The sequence below is a fragment of the Thermobia domestica genome, chromosome 10 (assembly GCF_964235325.1).
Source record: "Thermobia domestica chromosome 10, izTheDome1.hap1.1, whole genome shotgun sequence".
NCBI lineage: Eukaryota > Metazoa > Arthropoda > Insecta > Zygentoma > Lepismatidae > Thermobia > Thermobia domestica.
In genome coordinates, this window is record NC_137463.1 from 43,476,391 (window position 1) to 43,495,552 (window position 19,162).

Consider the following 19,162-nt stretch of genomic DNA (forward strand, 5'->3'; position numbering starts at 1 on the left):
ACCCATGTTACTGTATTTTTCTTGAAATGCATTTAAACTCATTAGACAAATCTGGCATTCAAATTTACATTAGCAATAGACGAAGGTAGAAATTACAATTGTTAATGAAAAATAAAATGAACTGTACATGGTGTAAAAATATAATTAATAACTTTAGTATAGGAGAATATTACGTAGAAACAATGAATTAAATTTTCATGATTGAAAACGTACTGCTGCAGAAGACTTGAACCTACTCTGTAAAGGTATAGGGTGACCCAGTCATGATGTGAGATGGGAATAAGTAACGGTGGGATACTCACAGTTTTCAGAAGAATTCTGTATAGCAGCTTCCAAAATTTACACGCAGAAGTAAAAGCATTCCATTGACGTAGCAGAAAAATTCACAAGTATGATCGTGTAAAATACCTGCTTGTATGTCCATCACAAATAGGAATATATTTAGAGGGAAGTCTGGGAATTTTTCTATTTGATGTTCTATATTTCACTATTAAATTTCAAAATATGAAGAAAGCTTGATCACATTTTGCTCAATATATTCTTGTGTAATCACAGGAAAGATAGGATGTTATTGATTTCAGTACCGATGTTGATTTCAGTAACTATCTACTTGGATTCGATTTCAAAATTAGTTTATTACAATAAGTTCTAATATTAATTAATTCTAATAACCTTAAAATTTACCTGTTATGCCGAATATTGCAGGGGCAATTTTAGTTTCTATAAATATACCACAATAGCAAAACAACTAATGGTAATCTAGATAATTTAAAGAAAATGTAGTAAAATAAACTAGATACAAACATGACATATAGTTGCATTATAGGAAGTAAATAATTAACTTGGCTTTATAACGTTATCATTATTAATGCATCAGTATATAAATAAGTGTAAATTTACATTAACACTTGTACTTCAATAGTTAAGCTTTCACATAAGCCACATTTATTTAACAGAAAATGTGTTATTATTTAAGTGTAAATTACTGGATACTATTCTCTCTTTCCGAAAATGAATACATGCATGTGTACTGAATACTATATATACTCTAAGTCTGTGTAGTTAAATGTTTACTTCTTTCTCTAACAATTGGGATTTGCAATCCTAACTAGCGTTTTCCAGGGTTTATCTCAGTCATAACAGAATGCAACAATGGTACCTTTGGTACATAGGTGATTTCCATCCATTTTTAATATTTTCAGTATGGTGTGGTCTTTCTCAGTAGCTGAAACACTACAAGTAAATATATAAATAAATCTAAAACACTTCAGTCTATAGAAAGCAAACAGTATTTGCTCACTAATTGTAGGCCTAACCTTGTACAGTATGTATGATATATTCATTATTTGTCTTTTACTTCACAAGTGTTGTCTGGCACTTAACTTCTATTTATTTATTTATTTATTTATTTATTTATTTATTTATTTATTTATTTATGTACTTATTTACTTAATTTATTTCTCTATTTAAGTTATTTATTTTTGATCCTATAAATTTCCATAGTCAATAGTTCTTTTTACGTTCGACTCAGAAAGAATATATGTTATGAATCCGAAGTTAAATTCTTGAATCTTGTATGACACAGTATCGTTAAACGGACGTTAAACTGCAAACAAAATAGCAAAATAGTTCCTTTTTCCTTAAAGTAAGTGACCCCAACGAAGTGAAAATTTTTGCTCGTTTGCAAGGGTTTATGAAGACTTCTTTGGCAAACTTCAAACTTTTGCTTCTTATCGTAGCAGCATGGAAGTAAATACTTTTCTAAGGAGGATTCGAACGGATAGAGTTGTTACATATTATTTATGCAATTATAAAACGGTTTCCAGAAGTCAATTTAAAGCAAGGTATATATATATATACCTTATATATATATATACAAGAGGTCTGTTTGCTGATTTCTCCGTAAGAAATTTTGATTTTTGATTTCTTTATATATATATATATATAAAGAGAAATCAAAAATCAAAATTTCTTACGGAGAAATCAGCAAACAGACCTCTTGTCTTCCTCAATGTTTCTCGCTTTCATTGATGCAACGTTACGTCATAATCACCTCTACTTGTGAACACGGGAAATGAGAAAAACACACTGCTGAACAAGACTGTACTTATTTAATATAAAAACACATTTACACGTGACGTTTCGATCTTCTAGCCAAGATCCTCATCAGACGTACACTCTGATGAGGATCTTGGCTAGAAGATCGAAACGTCACGTGTAAATGTGTTTTTATATTAAATAAGTACAGTCTTGTTCAGCAGTGTGTTTTTCTGATTTTATTCGCAAGACGTATGACTATGATTGTGTGTCAATGGGAAATGAATGTGACTCATCGCAGTCATGCTTTTATACTATATTTGCAGCACATTAATTCTTCTTTCATGTATCTGTATGCTCATCATACTAACTTTGGGTCTATCTATCACTGAATAAATAACAATATCTGGCAAAGTCAATAACTATGGTTACAGTTATAATATTGTAACTTGTATTCAATTTCGGCCATATATCATTGCCTTCATTAGGAAATTGTTTGAATTGCTGAAATTGTAATTTGTTAATAATATGTACTTTGAACAGATTTTAATTTTGTAAAAGTACCTACAATTTCAATTGTTGGAAACTAAAAATTGTTGAAAATTCTGTTTCCGAAGTAACTTAGCAACTACCTTAAAGAAAAAGGAAAAACAGTTGTGTGAATTTAGAAGAAAAGATCATAAAGAGAAATGTCAAGAAGTATATACGTGAGTTCTGAACTGACTAAGAACGTATATTCCTTCTTTCATTTTAAGAATAAGAGTTTTTCAGTCATATAGTTATTATGATAGTGTTTTACTTTTTACGTTAACGTAAGTTGAAAGCGTTTAAATGCCTTAATCAGTAGTTATAATCCATAACCCTTTATAGATCTAGAGCAGGGTTCGATTTGTAGCGGGGGATCCCTGGGATTTTTCCTCTCCCTCTAGAAAAACCATCCCGGCTTCAGGTTTGGCAAATGCCTTCCCAATCAGAGATAAAGGTTCCCCCCTCTCTATCCTGGAAAATATTTACAATGACGCTCTAAAAGTATTCCATTTTCTCAGTTTGGATAATGCAGCTCTTGTCTCACTTCCCCTTTCCTCTTTACCATGTGTGAAGCTGTATTTGTTTGTACTGTCTACTCTCGTAAAAAAAAGAAAGAAAGAAAAAAAAACTGTTTCTGGGAGTTGTAAACGAATCTTACAAGGAAGAAATTCAAAGTAACGTCTTGTTTCAAAGTTTTGTAGTATATTTAGAAGGTGATGTTATAAAGCAAAGAGGAAGGGGAGGATTTGATGTTCAAGCTTAGCCTTGAAACTTGGAGCACTGAAACTGGACATCAATATACCAATAATGTGTTTCTTCTTCCACCGACAAGAAAAGAAACAAATGAAATACCAGCAAGAACACAAATGGACTAGAGAATTTTCCCTCTTTTTCACACATCACAGAAGGAAGAAAATCTTCCACCTTATTGTCTCGTTTGGGTTGTCGTCTTGACAGATCCGTTTGGGACAACCAGTTTTATTGTTCATTGGGCATAGAAAAACATACATGCTTTCGTCTATCAATCGTAGTCAAACAAAGGCCGACGTCAAATTATTGACAATACACTACTTCGATTAATTTTGATTTTCAAACAATCGAACAGTTATACAGGTTTCAGTTGGCTTTAAAGAGAGAAAGAAAGAAAGAAAGAAAGAAATAGACAGAACTATGAGTTAAGTTGATGGTAGCTACGTGTTCGTTCTTGCCCAAAGCGTGTACACTGCTGTAAACCGAATAATTACATTTATCGAACATATTTTGTTAGGTTCTTACGTTTGGTATATTTTTCATGAAAACTTAACCATTTGCGAGTATATTAATTTTAAACATTTGGGTTTGTGTAAATAATTTTAAACATATAATTATAAAGTGCGTGTCTGTAGTAGCGTTTACATACAGTCGTCATAACGGGGAAACAACGAACTACATTGTCATTTTATGCTCCCAGTACAAAATAACAGGAAAAGAGACCGCCAAATACAACAGCAAAGAGAAGGCACTTTTCGGATAAGGTAAAACTTCCTGATGATGTGAATACCGATATAGAAGTCCCAGTAACAGAAAAACGAGCTAAATGTTATTCTAATAGTATCGTTTTTACAGAGTCTGAAAACGAGAGTACGCAAATGTCAGTGGTTGTGTTGAATTATCCTTTTTTAATAACTAGCGTGGTTGTCAATAAACAAAATGAAATCAGTCATTTGTTCCGAGTGAAGTGAAATTTAATCTCTTAACGTAGACAGTATGGAACGTGTACGTATTGCATTGCATTTATACCGTGTTTCTGCAACTAATCCCAAGAAAATTAATGACAAAATTGGTTATCATGGAAGGTGCAAGTCCCACCTCAAGTGCATGGAAATAATGGATAATCAGAAGAAACAGAACATTGAGAAGTCCATACAAAGAAGTACCAGTATGTGGCAACTCCGTAATAAAGAAAAAGGTTAGAATAACAGCAGCACTCATGCGTACTATTTATACATATGGTGGCTAAAGAAAATCTGTCCTTGACGCATTCTTGTTTGGTTAAACTGCAATTAGCGATTAAATGGGATTTCCGTAGGAAACATGTTATACTACGATCATGCATGCAAGAACATGATAATGTTATTGCTGTGGAGATGAAAAAAAATTGCTGAGTTTATTCTGGAATAATATTTTAATTTATGAGAGCACGACAGTATCTAATAAATCTTGTATGATAATGTGTTTTCATATAGGTTTTGAAGAGGTTATTTGTAATTACTGAAATTGCTGAACCTGACAACACTACAGAAGAACCTGTATTAGGAAGCTTATTAGAGACTTTATCTAAGAATGGGATAACGGTAAACGTTTTGTAGAACCACCTTGTTGGCTTCGTAAGAAATGGTGCGGCAGTGATGCAGAGTTATTACAATGCAGTTGCTATAAGGTTATGTGAACTGTTGAACAATGACTTAATTCTTGTTCACTGCATGAAATCATAAACTTTAGCTTACAGTTCAAGATATGATAGGATCTGTCATCGATGTATATCACGCGAAAGCAAATATGGATTCTTTATATTGAGTGTTTCCTCATAGTCCAAGAAACTAGAGACTACTTAAACAATTATCAGAAGAACTGTCTACAAATATTCTGAAATTGGGTTGTGTGTTTGGTGTACGTTGGACTGCATCTTCATTCAATTCTGTCCGGTCTCTGTGGGTTAAGTTACATTGCAATGTTAGTCTTTTGACTAAACGTAGTAAAGATACATTGCATCCGGTGCGTGAGAGCTTGAAATTCGAGAGTTTCGACAAAAAGTTAACCAGATGGTTGTTCATGTTCATCATAGAATTAATATTAATCTATGATGTTCTTAAAGTTTTGAAAGGTTCTTCGCTCTGTTTCCAAAACAGAAGTTCATCGACAGTTGAAGCCAAACAGGGAATCGATTTGGTATATCAATCAATTTGCACATTTCGTGAGGTCAAGAAACGCTCTTAATGAATTAGAACAAAAAACAAAAAATCCAAGGAGTGTTCATCATCGAGTCTACTGCTAGTGATAAAACGAAATTTGAAACTTTCCCATTGACATTTCTTCAATCCCTTTTACACAACATAAACTCCCATTTGCCAAATAAAGACTTTTTCGTTGATGCTTCAATGTTAAACCCTGCTTATTGGCTTGTTGATCAAAATTAACTTTCTTGGATGCCATCCCTTGATTGTCCAAATTGTTAAAACAGTCAATGAGTGGTGTTTCCTTTGTAGTGAAAGAATTTCGTTTGTAGAAGAACAATCCCTGCTGCTCAGGAACTTAAAGCTGTGGAAGTAGTACCGACATCAACTGCAGAATATGAACCTGAGTTTAGTGCAATGGATCAAACATTGTACGATTTGAGGAATCGTATGCAGATGGTAAAATTTATCTACCTCCTTTTTGATCCATCAATGGCCCACCCTTGCCTTTCTTTAATGCTGAAAAATAAGCGACAATGTGGATAAAATCGAAGCGACACAGTACTACAAACAATCCTACCGGCAAAGCAAGAAATGTCCAAAAATGTTCACATGCATCTTGCCTTTTCAACTAAACTGTAAGTAACGTTTCTCTTTAAAAAAGATAACTTTAATTTGTTGTATGTACGTATATTTTGTATTACTCTCTCTTTACTACATTTTCTGTAATTGTTTTGTTATTTTTGATAAGTGATTGTTTTGTTTAACTAAGTCCAGACTTTGAACATAAATATTCCTCTGAAGTTCCAAGAAAGATGTTTTTCGCCATCTCAGAATTTTAAACTCCCACTGGGGTAATGTATATGCAAATGCACTACACATCATAATCCACCTATCTTCCCCTCTGATAAATTAACAAATCGAACCCTGGTCTAGACTATCTAAAAGCTTACGCTGAACTACAAATACTAGCGTAACACGAAAGGTTGAAAAGTATCCCTATTCACCATTACTTAAAACTACGGCAAATAGCATTAATTTATGTTCTTATTACTGCAACGTTTTAAAAGATGACCATTTACTGTTTTGTTCGTTTGTGATGATCTGTTTTTGTAACGGTATTTACTTGTGTACTAGGACGTAAGACTAGACAGGTTTGGTAAATTCGTCTCTTTACCTGGTGTTTTTACGTAATGGTTTCTAATTTAATATTTATAAAACAAAGTAAACTTACCTCTAACTCGTATATGAATAAGGTAACGTACGTTATGCAATATAAACACATAAAAATTGTAAGTTTGATGCTACTAGCTAAACGAAGTCTTCCTCTTGTCACTGTATACCCTTTAGCTAACAGCAAAAGCATCAATAGGAATATGGTTTCACTCGTACTCTCACTGACACGACCTACAAAAAAGTAAATAAATAAATAAATAAATAAATAAATAAATAAATAAATAAATAAAAATATGTTACATATTATCACTATACTAAATACATATTCAGTATTATATATGCTGTCATTTATCATTTCAAATTACATCTCCTGAATTTTGAAAGCTTATCCTTGGAAAGTATATTGCTTATTGAAGACCTTAACGTGAAATGTTATATAAAAACAATAGTAATTTTGTTGTTATACTGAGTGAATAAGATCATTAGCAGAGTTAGAAGCATAAGTAGCGGGAAAGGAAAGCCAGCTACTACCGTTCTTGGTGATTAGTTTTCTAAAGTCGAAGACAGGATCTGAAAATGCTCAAGTTATACAAGTATTGCTGTATTTCGTTTAAATATATGCCACAGTATATTTGTACGTATTCTGCACTAAGTTACTATAATCTGTAAGTGATTTCAATCTTTAAAAGCTATGAGTTGAAAAGAACTAACGATCATACCACTCATAAAAAGTACCCACGCTTTGAAAATTTCTAATAGTGCTTTTTATACTAATTTGAGGATGCTGAATCCAATTAACTATTTTTAAACATATCCGTCCATAGGATCACTAGAAAAATTATCTCAAAGTTGAGATATTTGACGTACTGCTTATGCTAATAGTAAAAGTGAACACACTCTTGTGATACATTCCTAACATCACTTTTTATATTAATTTGAGAGCGTTGAATCCCACAAAACTATTTTTAAGCATACGTGTCTATTTGGATTCCTAGAAAAGTGATCTCAAATGTGGGATATAAGTAAATCTGTCTCTAAATCTTAATAAACGTACTACAATTTCTTTTTCCTTAAAAAAGAAGGTTCTTCGACAAATATATAATGTTAACAATGTACCTATCAAACGCGTTTCAGCTCAAAAAGATCTAGGTGTTGAGTTGATTTTGAGTTTAACGTCCCTTTCAGCAGCGATGCTATATGAAACGGATCCTACTGATTAACATGGAATTCGAACCACATGAGCTCCCGCCGGGAATCGAACCCGGGTCTCCCACGCCAAAGATCTAGGTGTTGTCTTTGATAAAAAACTTTCGTTTGCGGATCATGTCAGTTCGATCTAATGTAGAACTATGAAACTACTTGGTCTACTCTTTAGTTTTCGGAAATACAAAGTCTTTCTGCCCTTACGATGTTCTATAAGGCTTTTATTTCTCCGATCATTGAATATTGTTTAACTGTGTGGAACATGGCAGTACTTACTAATCTATCTCGTATTGGCTGTGTATTAATCTTTTATTTCTCCGATCATTGAATATTGTTTAACTGTATGGAACATGGCAGTACTTACTAATCTATCTCGTATTGGCTGTGTATTAATCTTTTATTTCTCCGATCATTGAATATTGTTTAACTGTATGGAACATGGCAGTACTTACTAATCTATCTCGTATTGGCTGTGTATTAATCTTTTATTTCTCCGATCATTGAATATTGTTTAACTGTATGGAACATGGCAGTACTTACTAATCTATCTCGTATTGGCTGTGTATTAATCTTTTATTTCTCCGATCATTGAATATTGTTTAACTGTATGGAACATGGCAGTACTTACTAATCTATCTCGTATTGGCTGTGTATTAATCTTTTATTTCTCCGATCATTGAATATTGTTTAACTGTATGGAACATGGCAGTACTTACTAATCTATCTCGTATTGGCTGTGTATTAATCTTTTATTTCTCCGATCATTGAATATTGTTTAACTGTATGGAACATGGCAGTACTTACTAATCTATCTCGTATTGGCTGTGTATTAATCTTTTATTTCTCCGATCATTGAATATTGTTTAACTGTATGGAACATGGCAGTACTTACTAATCTATCTCGTATTGGCTGTGTATTAATCTTTTATTTCTCCGATCATTGAATATTGTTTAACTGTATGGAACATGGCAGTACTTACTAATCTATCTCGTATTGGCTGTGTATTAATCTTTTATTTCTCCGATCATTGAATATTGTTTAACTGTATGGAACATGGCAGTACTTACTAATCTATCTCGTATTGGCTGTGTATTAATCTTTTATTTCTCCGATCATTGAATATTGTTTAACTGTATGGAACATGGCAGTACTTACTAATCTATCTCGTATTGGCTGTGTATTAATCTTTTATTTCTCCGATCATTGAATATTGTTTAACTGTATGGAACATGGCAGTACTTACTAATCTATCTCGTATTGGCTGTGTATTAATCTTTTATTTCTCCGATCATTGAATATTGTTTAACTGTATGGAACATGGCAGTACTTACTAATCTATCTCGTATTGGCTGTGTATTAATCTTTTTTCTTGCCAGTTACATTTAGAATTATCGAATTACTAAAATGACTGGAAACAAAACTCAATGTTTTAATGAACTTATGTTCTCGTGATAAACAACGCTGTGGAGCTGATTTACTTTAACTGTATAAGATCATCAATGGTAAAATTGATTCTGCGTTTTTACTATCGCAGATTAACTTTCGTGTTTCTCGGCGGTGAATTCGCTCTCTCGATTTGCTAACTTATGAGATACCTAGATTATCGATTGTAAAGTGCTCCTTGTTTTACAGACTGGCCTACGATTACAATATATTGTCAACAGGATAAACATTTTTACCTCAGAGAAACTTTAGAATTCAATTGGTGAGAACCTTGTATATTGAGAAATAAACCTTTTTTCTAAATTTTATCCTTTTTTGGTTTGTTTTTATTTTATTTTTGTCTTTATATTGTACAGTTTCAGCTAATTGGCCTAGTGCTGTATGAATCTGTGAATAAATAAATAAATAAATAAATAAATAAATAAAATATCCTAATTTTGAGGTAATTTTTCTCGTGATGAACAAATATGTTTGAAAATATTTCATTGAATTCAGCATCCTCAAATTAGTATAAAAAGTGCAATTAGAAATTTATTCAAGCGTGGGCATCTTTTTACTAGTGTCATTTTTTTTTTCAAAGAAAACATGTTAGGATTTTTTCCCGTTATACTGTCAGAATACATTTTAGTTTCTGTGTTGGACTAGTTCTATTTAAAAATAAGGTTAACATACAAGTACATCAGCTTTTATGGGGACACGTTCGCTTTTTTCCGAGTAAAAATTTTTGTCGCTTACATTTTTCAAAATTTCCTGATTTGCCTGCATTTGCTCAAGTGTATACTGTCTTCCTAATATAGTTTATCACATTGGTAATGACACTCAATGACGAATATGGAGATTGGCTATTTTGGCATCATATTTACTCTCATAGCGTGTTGCGTCGGCTTCTTATTCCATTCCATCCAAATCTATGGTTCCAGTACTTCATGCCGAACTTTGCTATGCTAGTGTTTTGTGAACATATTGTCATATTTAAATGGTTAAATCTAGACACACCGTGATTATATTTTATATTATTGTGCTTGCTATATTCTAACAAGATAGCAAGGTTGAAGTACGTCCGCATTTTTGGGTTTCAGAATGTGCTAACCCTACTTAATAAGTAAGTTTGATCATACAAAATTATATATGCAACGGGACAATATATAAATATTTTTTCATTAAATACAAGTTTACATTTAAGATTAAGTTTCGCTATGTACTGGTTTCGTTGTGTTATCTATTAATAAGGGCAATTTATAAATAACATACTTGCCTTGTTGAATGAGTAAGACGAAAAGGTTAGACCTAATTACAAATAGCCAGCAAATAAAATGAATTTTCAGAAGTACCACTATTTTTAGATTTTTCTGTTTTCTCATTTTCTATATCATAGGATCAAGTACCTTTGTATTGGTCGCTGCAAGTTATAAGAAGACTTCAGCCGACACTTTTGAAAATATCACATAAAAGATAAATTTCACAACAGCAGAAAGCAGGTAAAACTCTATTGTAACGTGAACATAGTCAAAATAATAATAATAATAATAATAACTTATTTAAGACCACTCTATTGTAATGTGAACATAGTCAAAATAATAATAACTTATTTAAGACCAATTTTGTAGTTTTGAATTAACATATATTTAATATTTGAGCAACGTAGTTTTATGTAACAAAGAGAAGTAACATGGACTTTTTTTTACAAGCTTTTCACTTTAAAAAAACTATTCAATTATAATATTGAATAAAAGTGCTTAGTTATACTGTTACAATTATTACGAGAAAATTACAATTACTAAGAATTGCTTAACTGAAGTCAGTTCTTATAAAGTTAAATGTCGATGTATATATCAGATTTTAAGGTACAATAGTTTGTTTTTAATTGTTTTTAATTTTTACGCATAATGACACAGTTAATACTAATTGTGTCATTATGTGCAAAAAAGAAAATCAAACTTTTGGTTTTCACCTTAAAAACGGGTAAAATTTTGCAAGAAATGAAATATAGCAAAATTGATTTAAGATAGATTTTAATGTTTGTAAAATTGTAGTTATTTATATGTAATATTTAAAATTTAAACAGTACACTTCTATTAGTATGATTCACTTTATTAATTTACTTACCCCACAATTTTGCAGTTGGAAATCCAATTCCGTCCACTGCATATCTACCATATGCTATACAGAGAAGAATGATTCCAAAAGCTTGCAAAAGGACGGCGCATATGAACATTTTGTATGTTGTATGAAGCAGCTGCCTGGATTTCAACTCAACTGCAATAGAAATATTATGCCAAAAGTCTAAGTATATTTTGTTTCTCTTTTCGCAAATATTGCACTATATAATAATAAAATTATCTTTTAGTGTGTATTGTTTCAGTCTGTTTTCTGGTGAGGAAACTTAATGACTGAACTCTCCACATATCAAAAAGTACCTATTTAGGGTTGACTTTTGGCAACTTTGATACAGAAATGGCGAACTCAGTGATGTTTGATAAGTGTTTACAAGCTCAACAACAAAAACAACAACAACAACAAAAGTTTATTATCTCTTAAAATGACAAATTTAGGTCAACAAAACAGTGCAAGATTATACAGCTCATTTCTACATAGTCAAGATAAAACTCAGTGATTTAAAAGAACTATGTATAATAGAAAAACTTTCGGCATAATAAATTTAGCGAAGTGCACAATAGGTTAGTAAATCCCTATATACACTAGCAAATCCCCATGTTTTACTGTGGCCAGTATTTTGCGTTCTTCTTTCTGTATCTTTTATGAAGAATTCGTGTGAACTCGAGGTCTCTATAGAATTTCTTTGTTATAGGATGTGCCAAACCTGTCATTTGTTATTTAAAATGTTTAGAATCATGCATTATTACCTTTCTTTAAATCTTTAACTGCTTTTTTTCTCACGAAGTTGTAAATGTGGGATACACCATTCTTCTATCAGGGCCTGTGATTAATGTCTACATAAATGCAATGGAAGAAAAGATTACACTTACCTGTACACATTGCTAATCCAAAAATCACGAAAAGATATGCAACACAAAATCCAGTCAAAATTGGCAGAATATCTGAAAAACAAGAATCAATAAATATGGACATTGTTAAATTTCAGGAACAGTGTTCCAGTGTGTTCGAGTTCAACTAAATCACTGTACGTATGGTTAATATTATCTTTATATTTTAAATTTTAACAATTGATATAGAAATGCATGATTTGAAAGATCTTTATATGTAGGAATTAAATAAATGAGGTTTCCTCAAAACCTCTCAATAAAACTCTTAAAAAGTTAAAAGAAACAACCTTGCATATTTTATATTCATGAACTATGTGAATATTCAATAGTTTTCCTAAACTCCGTGCAAAAGAGTACATTAGATTATGGCTTTAATGTTTAAGAGTATCATTTAAAGGTTCAGATGATGTATAATGATAATACAGTTATTAGAACTGAAGATACCAGTGTGAAAATGTTTTGATTTGGTGGAAAAATTCCGTAAATCTAACCTAAAAAAAGAAAATGGTAAATAAATATCCAGAATATATATATATATATATATATATATATATATATATCTTCCCTTTATTACAACAAAGAGATTTATTTATTTATTTATTTATAATACTTACAAAATTCATCAGCAGAAAAGTGTTCATGCCAATAATCACCAGGAGGCCCATTGGTCATCACAAACTTGTATCTAATATTTAGACCCTGAAAGTAGACAAAAATTCAAATGCTAATCTCAACATTCATATGAACCGTGAGTATTTTTAAACTTTAAATAAAATACTAAGTGAGTAGAGCTAAAAATTACCTTTTAAATTGTAAAAACACATTGTGATTTTATGTAATTTCTTTAATAAAACGCACTGAATATTAATAATTTAAAAAAAAAAAAGTAAGATTGATGTTTATTTCTTGTAACCTAATGGGGAAACTAAAGCTTCTTTAAGAGAAAGAGCCGACCACTAACTAGGTCAGGGAATAAATAGTTCGGGAAGAATAGTTTGTTTAAAATATTAACTTTTCACCCTATTAAACACTTGATATCATTAAAAATAAGAGGTACTATTTCTCTTAGCCACTGTCAATACCTATCAACATTGACAGATAAATTTAATTATATGTTATATAATTAAACAACTATGTTTATAACATATCTGTTGAAAGCGTAATTAAAATACTATAGATATTAGTTTAGCAGTAGTAGTAGATAAATTGTAAATATCATAAATTCAAATATATTGCACCATTTTCAGATGGAGTTTTCTACAAACAACGCGAAAAACTTGATAGTTTTGCTATATCTCCAAGAGAAGTTACTTCTGCCTCCTATTTCTCTGATTATTTAATTCGTGAAACGTAGTCATGGTACTCCGTCTTTTGAGTGGTTTTTGTTTCATTCTTTGTTGTCGTTCAATTATTTCACCCATTGTTCATCACATATTATTATGCACATATAGGTATATTTGTTGATATTTGGTTGTCATGTTATTTCTGTTTACTTGTGGTGAAGAAACTAATCAAAACGATCCAAACAATGCTTCAGCATATATTCTTAATTAAAACTGGCTGTCAATCTTTACCACTCAACTACTCAACAAGCGCTTTATGAAGGAATATGGACAACATTGACCCTAGTAAAGAACCTGGAGAGAAGAGGTGTTGCGATGGAAAGTGGCAGCCATTGTGTATCTCATTTTGGCCAGCGCAGTGGAAAAATTACAGACTGTTTGGAGCGATGACTTGAGAAATCATTACGTCATTTGTCTCAAGAGGAGGGATAATTTTACTTCACCTGTCAGAGAATGGCTGAAGTAGTGAAACTGAGGCCTTACATAATTTCTGCTGTTCAGAAAATTTAGTAAAGTCGAATGAAGAAAAATGAGTTCGTTAATGCACATAGTTTTCGAATTTCATTGCGTGATTAACCGACATCTTAAATATTACGTAGTTCACATATGAAGAGTGATTTCAACTGTCTGGATATATAAAATCAGAGAATTCACATATGGGAGCCTAAGTATACCCAGACGCTCTACATGAAATACTGCTGCAATCTGAAAAGACGGACGTATGGTACTCAATTTCGGAACTTAAAAGAACTACATGTTGAATGCAGATTGATAGAAACAGGGTTTTCAAGATATTTATGAAAGAAGAAACAACCAATATATTTTTAACACACCATATCCTCTATAGATGTGAATTCAATTACATACAAAGAGTGAAAAACTGACCGATGACCGGAACTCGAACCCGGGACCTCTCGCATACCGTGCCGATGCATTAACCACTACGCCACCCAGTCCGACTCCCAAAACAGCCACTCACTCTCTCACTCAATGCTCTCCACTCAGATCACGTGGGTTGTAGCACAGACCCCTGATGTACTTGGACAATCCCTGTGTCCATATATTGAACACCTATGACGGTTGTGATTTCATATACATATTTATGAAAGAGGAAGCACCCGATTTTTTAAATACACTATATTCTCTATAGATGTAAATTCAATAACATACAAAGAATGAAAAAGTGACCGAATGGACCGGAACTCGAACCCAGGACCTCCGGTATAACCGTGTCGATGCGTTAACCACTACGCCACCCAGTTCGACCCCAAGAACAGTCACTCACTCTCTCATTCTCGAGGTCGGTACTCTCCACTTGGACCACATGGATTGTACCACAGCCCCCTGCTGTGATTGGACAATCCTTGTGCCTATATATTGTGCACCTATGACGGTTGTCAATCTGTCACTTTTTCACTTTCTGTACGTTATTAAACTCACATCTATAGAGGATATGGTGTGTTAAAAAAATCGGCTGTTTCCTCTTTTATAAAAATCTATATAAAATCACAATCGTCATAGGTGCTCGATATGTGGACACAGGGATTGTCCAAGCACAGCAGGGGTCTGTGGTACCCCCCACGTGGTCCGAGTGGAGAGCACTGATTTCGCGAGTGTGAGAGTGAGTGGCTGTTCTGGGAGTTGGACTGGGTGGCGTAGTGGTTAACAACATCGGCATGGCATGCTGGAGGTCTCGGCTTTGAGTTCCGGTCCAGTCGGTCTCTTTGTTCATTCTTTGTACGTCATTAGATTTTTCAAGAGTTTGTTAATTAGTTGGACGACAACGGACAGATTCAAGGTTACTTTCAAAAAGAGGCAATTTTTCAACTGAGTTCGACTTACTAGCATGTGTGTGATTGGAAGAAAGAAATCCCTAAGCGAGAATGAAAAACAAATTACTTATCAGAAAATAGTGGAGACCAACATTTAAAATCACTACGAACCCTTTCGCTTAATATTTTATAAGATGAAGGAAAGAAAGAAAATCTACTAACAGAAAACTCACGCAACATTTAGGCACCATACTGAACTGCCTACGTGACAAGCTGAAGACAGAGTTTTTAGTGAAGGAAGGTTAAGTTAATGGGTCAGATAAGTTGGTAAGAGCATAATGAAGAACAGTAATAATAAATAAAGAGAAAAATATATAATTATAAAAAAGTAACAAGAGAATGAATTAATATGAAATTTATAAAAAAGAAAAATTTAAGAAAAATATTTTTTTTTTTAAACTAATGACAATAATAAGACATAATACAGAAAGGAAAGCATGTGTCAAAAATAATAGTAAAAATATAAATGCAAGAAAGTTGGGTTTCAGGAATAAGTTAAAAAAGGAAGCCAGCTTTCAAGGGAAATCAGCGGAAATTTTCACTTTTGTTTCTCAAGATTTTCTTGTTCTACCTACAGTAGTGGATTCTACAGCTAAGATACTGCCTTTGTAATATATAATACGAGTCTTATGTTCAACACAGGATGACTATCTCAACTAATTTTCAAACTGGCATTGCATTGTTTGCCTGCAAGAATTAGTTATACAATCTAACCTATCAACCTATTATTGGTGTCTTTTATTGCCTAACTACTTATCCGAGAGTGTAAGTTGTTCATCTCGTAATATGTTCTTTCGGGTTGCCTAAATACAGGTTGACAAGCAACAGCTACAAAGCCGGTTATTATATATATATATATATATATATGAGCCTAATAGAATAGTGGTTTCCAAAATTTAGCGGCGATTAACTAATTTAGTTATGATGTTACATTAACACGGCAGTAAAGGTTTCTTATTAACAAAATTTCTTCTTTCTTTACTGTTGTGTCGTGTCAATATATTTGACTTAGAAAACTTAGGGATGGCGTTTTTAAATGACATCTACAAATTCTCTATATGTACTTGTTTGGCCAATACTCCGCATAAAATTGTCTTTAGCTCCTAAACCATGTTACTAATTTAAGTTAGTTTAAGAATAAATTGTAATTGACAATTCTTGTAACAAATTCTAACCATTAGATTTTAGTACGGTTTTTGCTAACACTATTAATCTTTTCACTAAAACATTCTTGTCTTTGAACTTTACTCTAAGAGCTTTACCAACAACTCTTTGGAACTAAGAAATCCACTGCGTTCTCCGATTTGTTCTTTTCTTTCCTATCGAATGTTTAATTTTCTTTGATTCTTCAAAATGTTTATTTATTTATTTATTTTTTCAAAATACAGTAATTGTACGTTTCTCCGCGTTATAATGGGAGAAAAGTGGTGGGACATACTGTTATTTCCTCATTCAAATTGAAATGTTTAGAAAAGCAGAAAAATTTTCCGGGCTTAAAGATCGTAAAATAAAACTTTACTCCCCCCTTACCCCGACTCCTTGCTTCTCTAGTAGAAAATAAATTAACAAAGATAGAAGTAGGTATATACAAAATGGATTAGTATAATGAGTTCATTAGGGCCAATAGTGCGATGGTAGTGCAAGTGTCGTCTTCTTTCTTTCTGAGAAAACCTAGAAGAGTCTGAGGCATAAAAGCCGGGATCTGGGGGTCTCAGTTCCTTTCAATTCCCTCCAACATTGTCGTTGAGAGGTTATCTCCCGCCCTCCTCCCAATACTTCAATATAGTTTTCGCATTCTTATTTCCACAAATCAATGTTCCTCCTTGTTAGTATTTTTTATTTCCCTTCCAAAATAGTGTGTTTTCTTGACCCAAAGATGGCATTGGAATGCATTTTTTGTAAACAGTACCAGTTTCTAACTTTCACCCCAAAGACAACCGTTAAGAAAGGGAGAAGGGGGAAGAAGAAGTGTCCTCGCCAAGCGAAGAGGGTTCGTCTCGAGGAACAGAAGTGAGAAAAGATGGACAGTGCGCGGGTGTATTGGTTTAGTGCGTGAAATTAGCATTTAACATAGACAAACAATCTATCAAACAATTGCGTATCAAGAACAATCAGCGTATATGCTTATTCAGCCATCAAGGGCAGTAGTGCCAATGTATGTTTATCACGTCAATTTCGTGTTTCAATTATAAAACAAACAAAAACAATCGATCAAGTGAAGCAATAGATTCAAGTTAGCTTTATTAACTATTATTTAGTTAACTTTATTAATCTACAATCACATGTTTCTTTAATTGACGTATATCTGTTATTCCACTTACTATATATATATGATAAATTAAATTACTATTGAATGCGAATGCGATCATTATTCAACTCGCGTATCCGTGGATGAACCTCCTATGGAAATACAGTTCTGTTATAAATTAACAGTGGTCCTCCAACTATTGCTAATCAACCAGACATACCAAACATAACAAACATTGGTCCTACCAGGGCCGGATACGCGAGTGGAGAGAACTCGTTAGTGTGTTGACAGTTTTAGTGGACAAATTAATTCAGTGCATTAGAAAAAACAATATGGCGTCGTACGTAAGCGTCGGGTAGAGCATTTCCCGCGCGTCAGTGTCAGTGCGGTGGTGCCACATCACACCCAGGTCGGAGAGAAGAGGTCCAAGATTGCAGCAGCAGAGCAGCATCCAGGCAGCAGCTTTACAACCAAAGGTCAGTAAGTATTTATCTGGCTCGTCCTGTATTTTCCTTGCTTGTTAAATCAAATTAAGAAATGAGTGAGACACAACGCCTGATACGCCAACGCGCTGCGTACAAAGGGAAAATTTCGCGCATACAGACATTTATAAATGAATTTGATGAAGCCCAACAAAATGTAGAAGACATTAAAGCACGGGTGGAGCATCTGGATAGGGTGTGGTTAAAACTGCAAGAAATACAAGATGCCATTGAAATCGAGCAAGAGGATGATACCGACAACACAGGGGTAGAAATCGAAAACTTGTATTTCAGTGTAAAGGCACAATTACAAACGCTTCTGTCGAAACAGGAACACAAAAATCAGTGTTCAGATCATGACGCATCAAGAGCTAATACACACACACAAATAAAGTTGCCCGCGATTGAGATTCCTCACTTTGACGGGGATTACAAACAGTGGCTTCCCTATGAAGACACATTCAGATCACTTATACACTATAATAAAGACATTGCCGCTATTCAAAAACTGCAGTATTTAAAATCATCTTTGAAAGGGGAAGCGCTAAAATTGGTACAAAATCTGCCCATCACAGAAGCAAATTACACTGTAGCATGGAAATTACTGTCAGACAGGTACTCAAATAAACCACTAATAGCTGCATCCTACATTCAAGAGATCCTTAACATTCGTCAGGTGCAAAAAGAAAACGCAGCAGAACTCAGGGAGTTTGTAAACACCGCGTCAAGCAACATGAACGCATTACAAGCGCTCAAAACAGATGGTCAGCTATTAGATATAATTCTTATACAACATTTTGTGTCACGATTAGACAGTAGCAGTAGAAAGGCATGGGAACTACGCAAAATTGAAACACCATTTCCCACGCTTGACGAATTCCTGTCATTTTTGGAGAAAAGATGTCAAGGGTTGGAAACAATGACTGCGAAC

The 19,162-nt window shown here is 33.1% G+C and overlaps 1 protein-coding gene and 1 long non-coding RNA gene across 7 annotated transcripts in view; one reads left to right on the forward strand and one right to left on the reverse strand.

Annotated features, from left to right (window-relative positions):
• LOC145662469 (uncharacterized) overlaps window positions 1–11,576 on the forward strand; it is a 70,834-nt gene extending 59,258 nt beyond the window's left edge. For all 6 annotated transcript variants that reach the window (XR_014127055.1, XR_014127053.1, XR_014127052.1 and 3 more), the window contains 2 exons: window positions 10,697–10,799; window positions 11,443–11,576. This is a non-coding gene — a long non-coding RNA (uncharacterized LOC145662469). The remainder of the gene's footprint in view (window positions 1–10,696; window positions 10,800–11,442) is intronic.
• Window positions 1–19,162, reverse strand: part of LOC145662468 (transmembrane protein 145-like) — an 82,395-nt gene that overhangs the window by 31,351 nt on the left and 31,882 nt on the right. The window contains exons 4-7 of the mRNA XM_081728074.1: window positions 12,941–13,025; window positions 12,309–12,380; window positions 11,428–11,577; window positions 6,733–6,905 (exon numbers count right to left, since the gene is read on the reverse strand). Of these exons, the coding sequence (XP_081584200.1) occupies window positions 6,733–6,905; window positions 11,428–11,577; window positions 12,309–12,380; window positions 12,941–13,025 (480 nt within the window). The remainder of the gene's footprint in view (window positions 1–6,732; window positions 6,906–11,427; window positions 11,578–12,308; window positions 12,381–12,940; window positions 13,026–19,162) is intronic.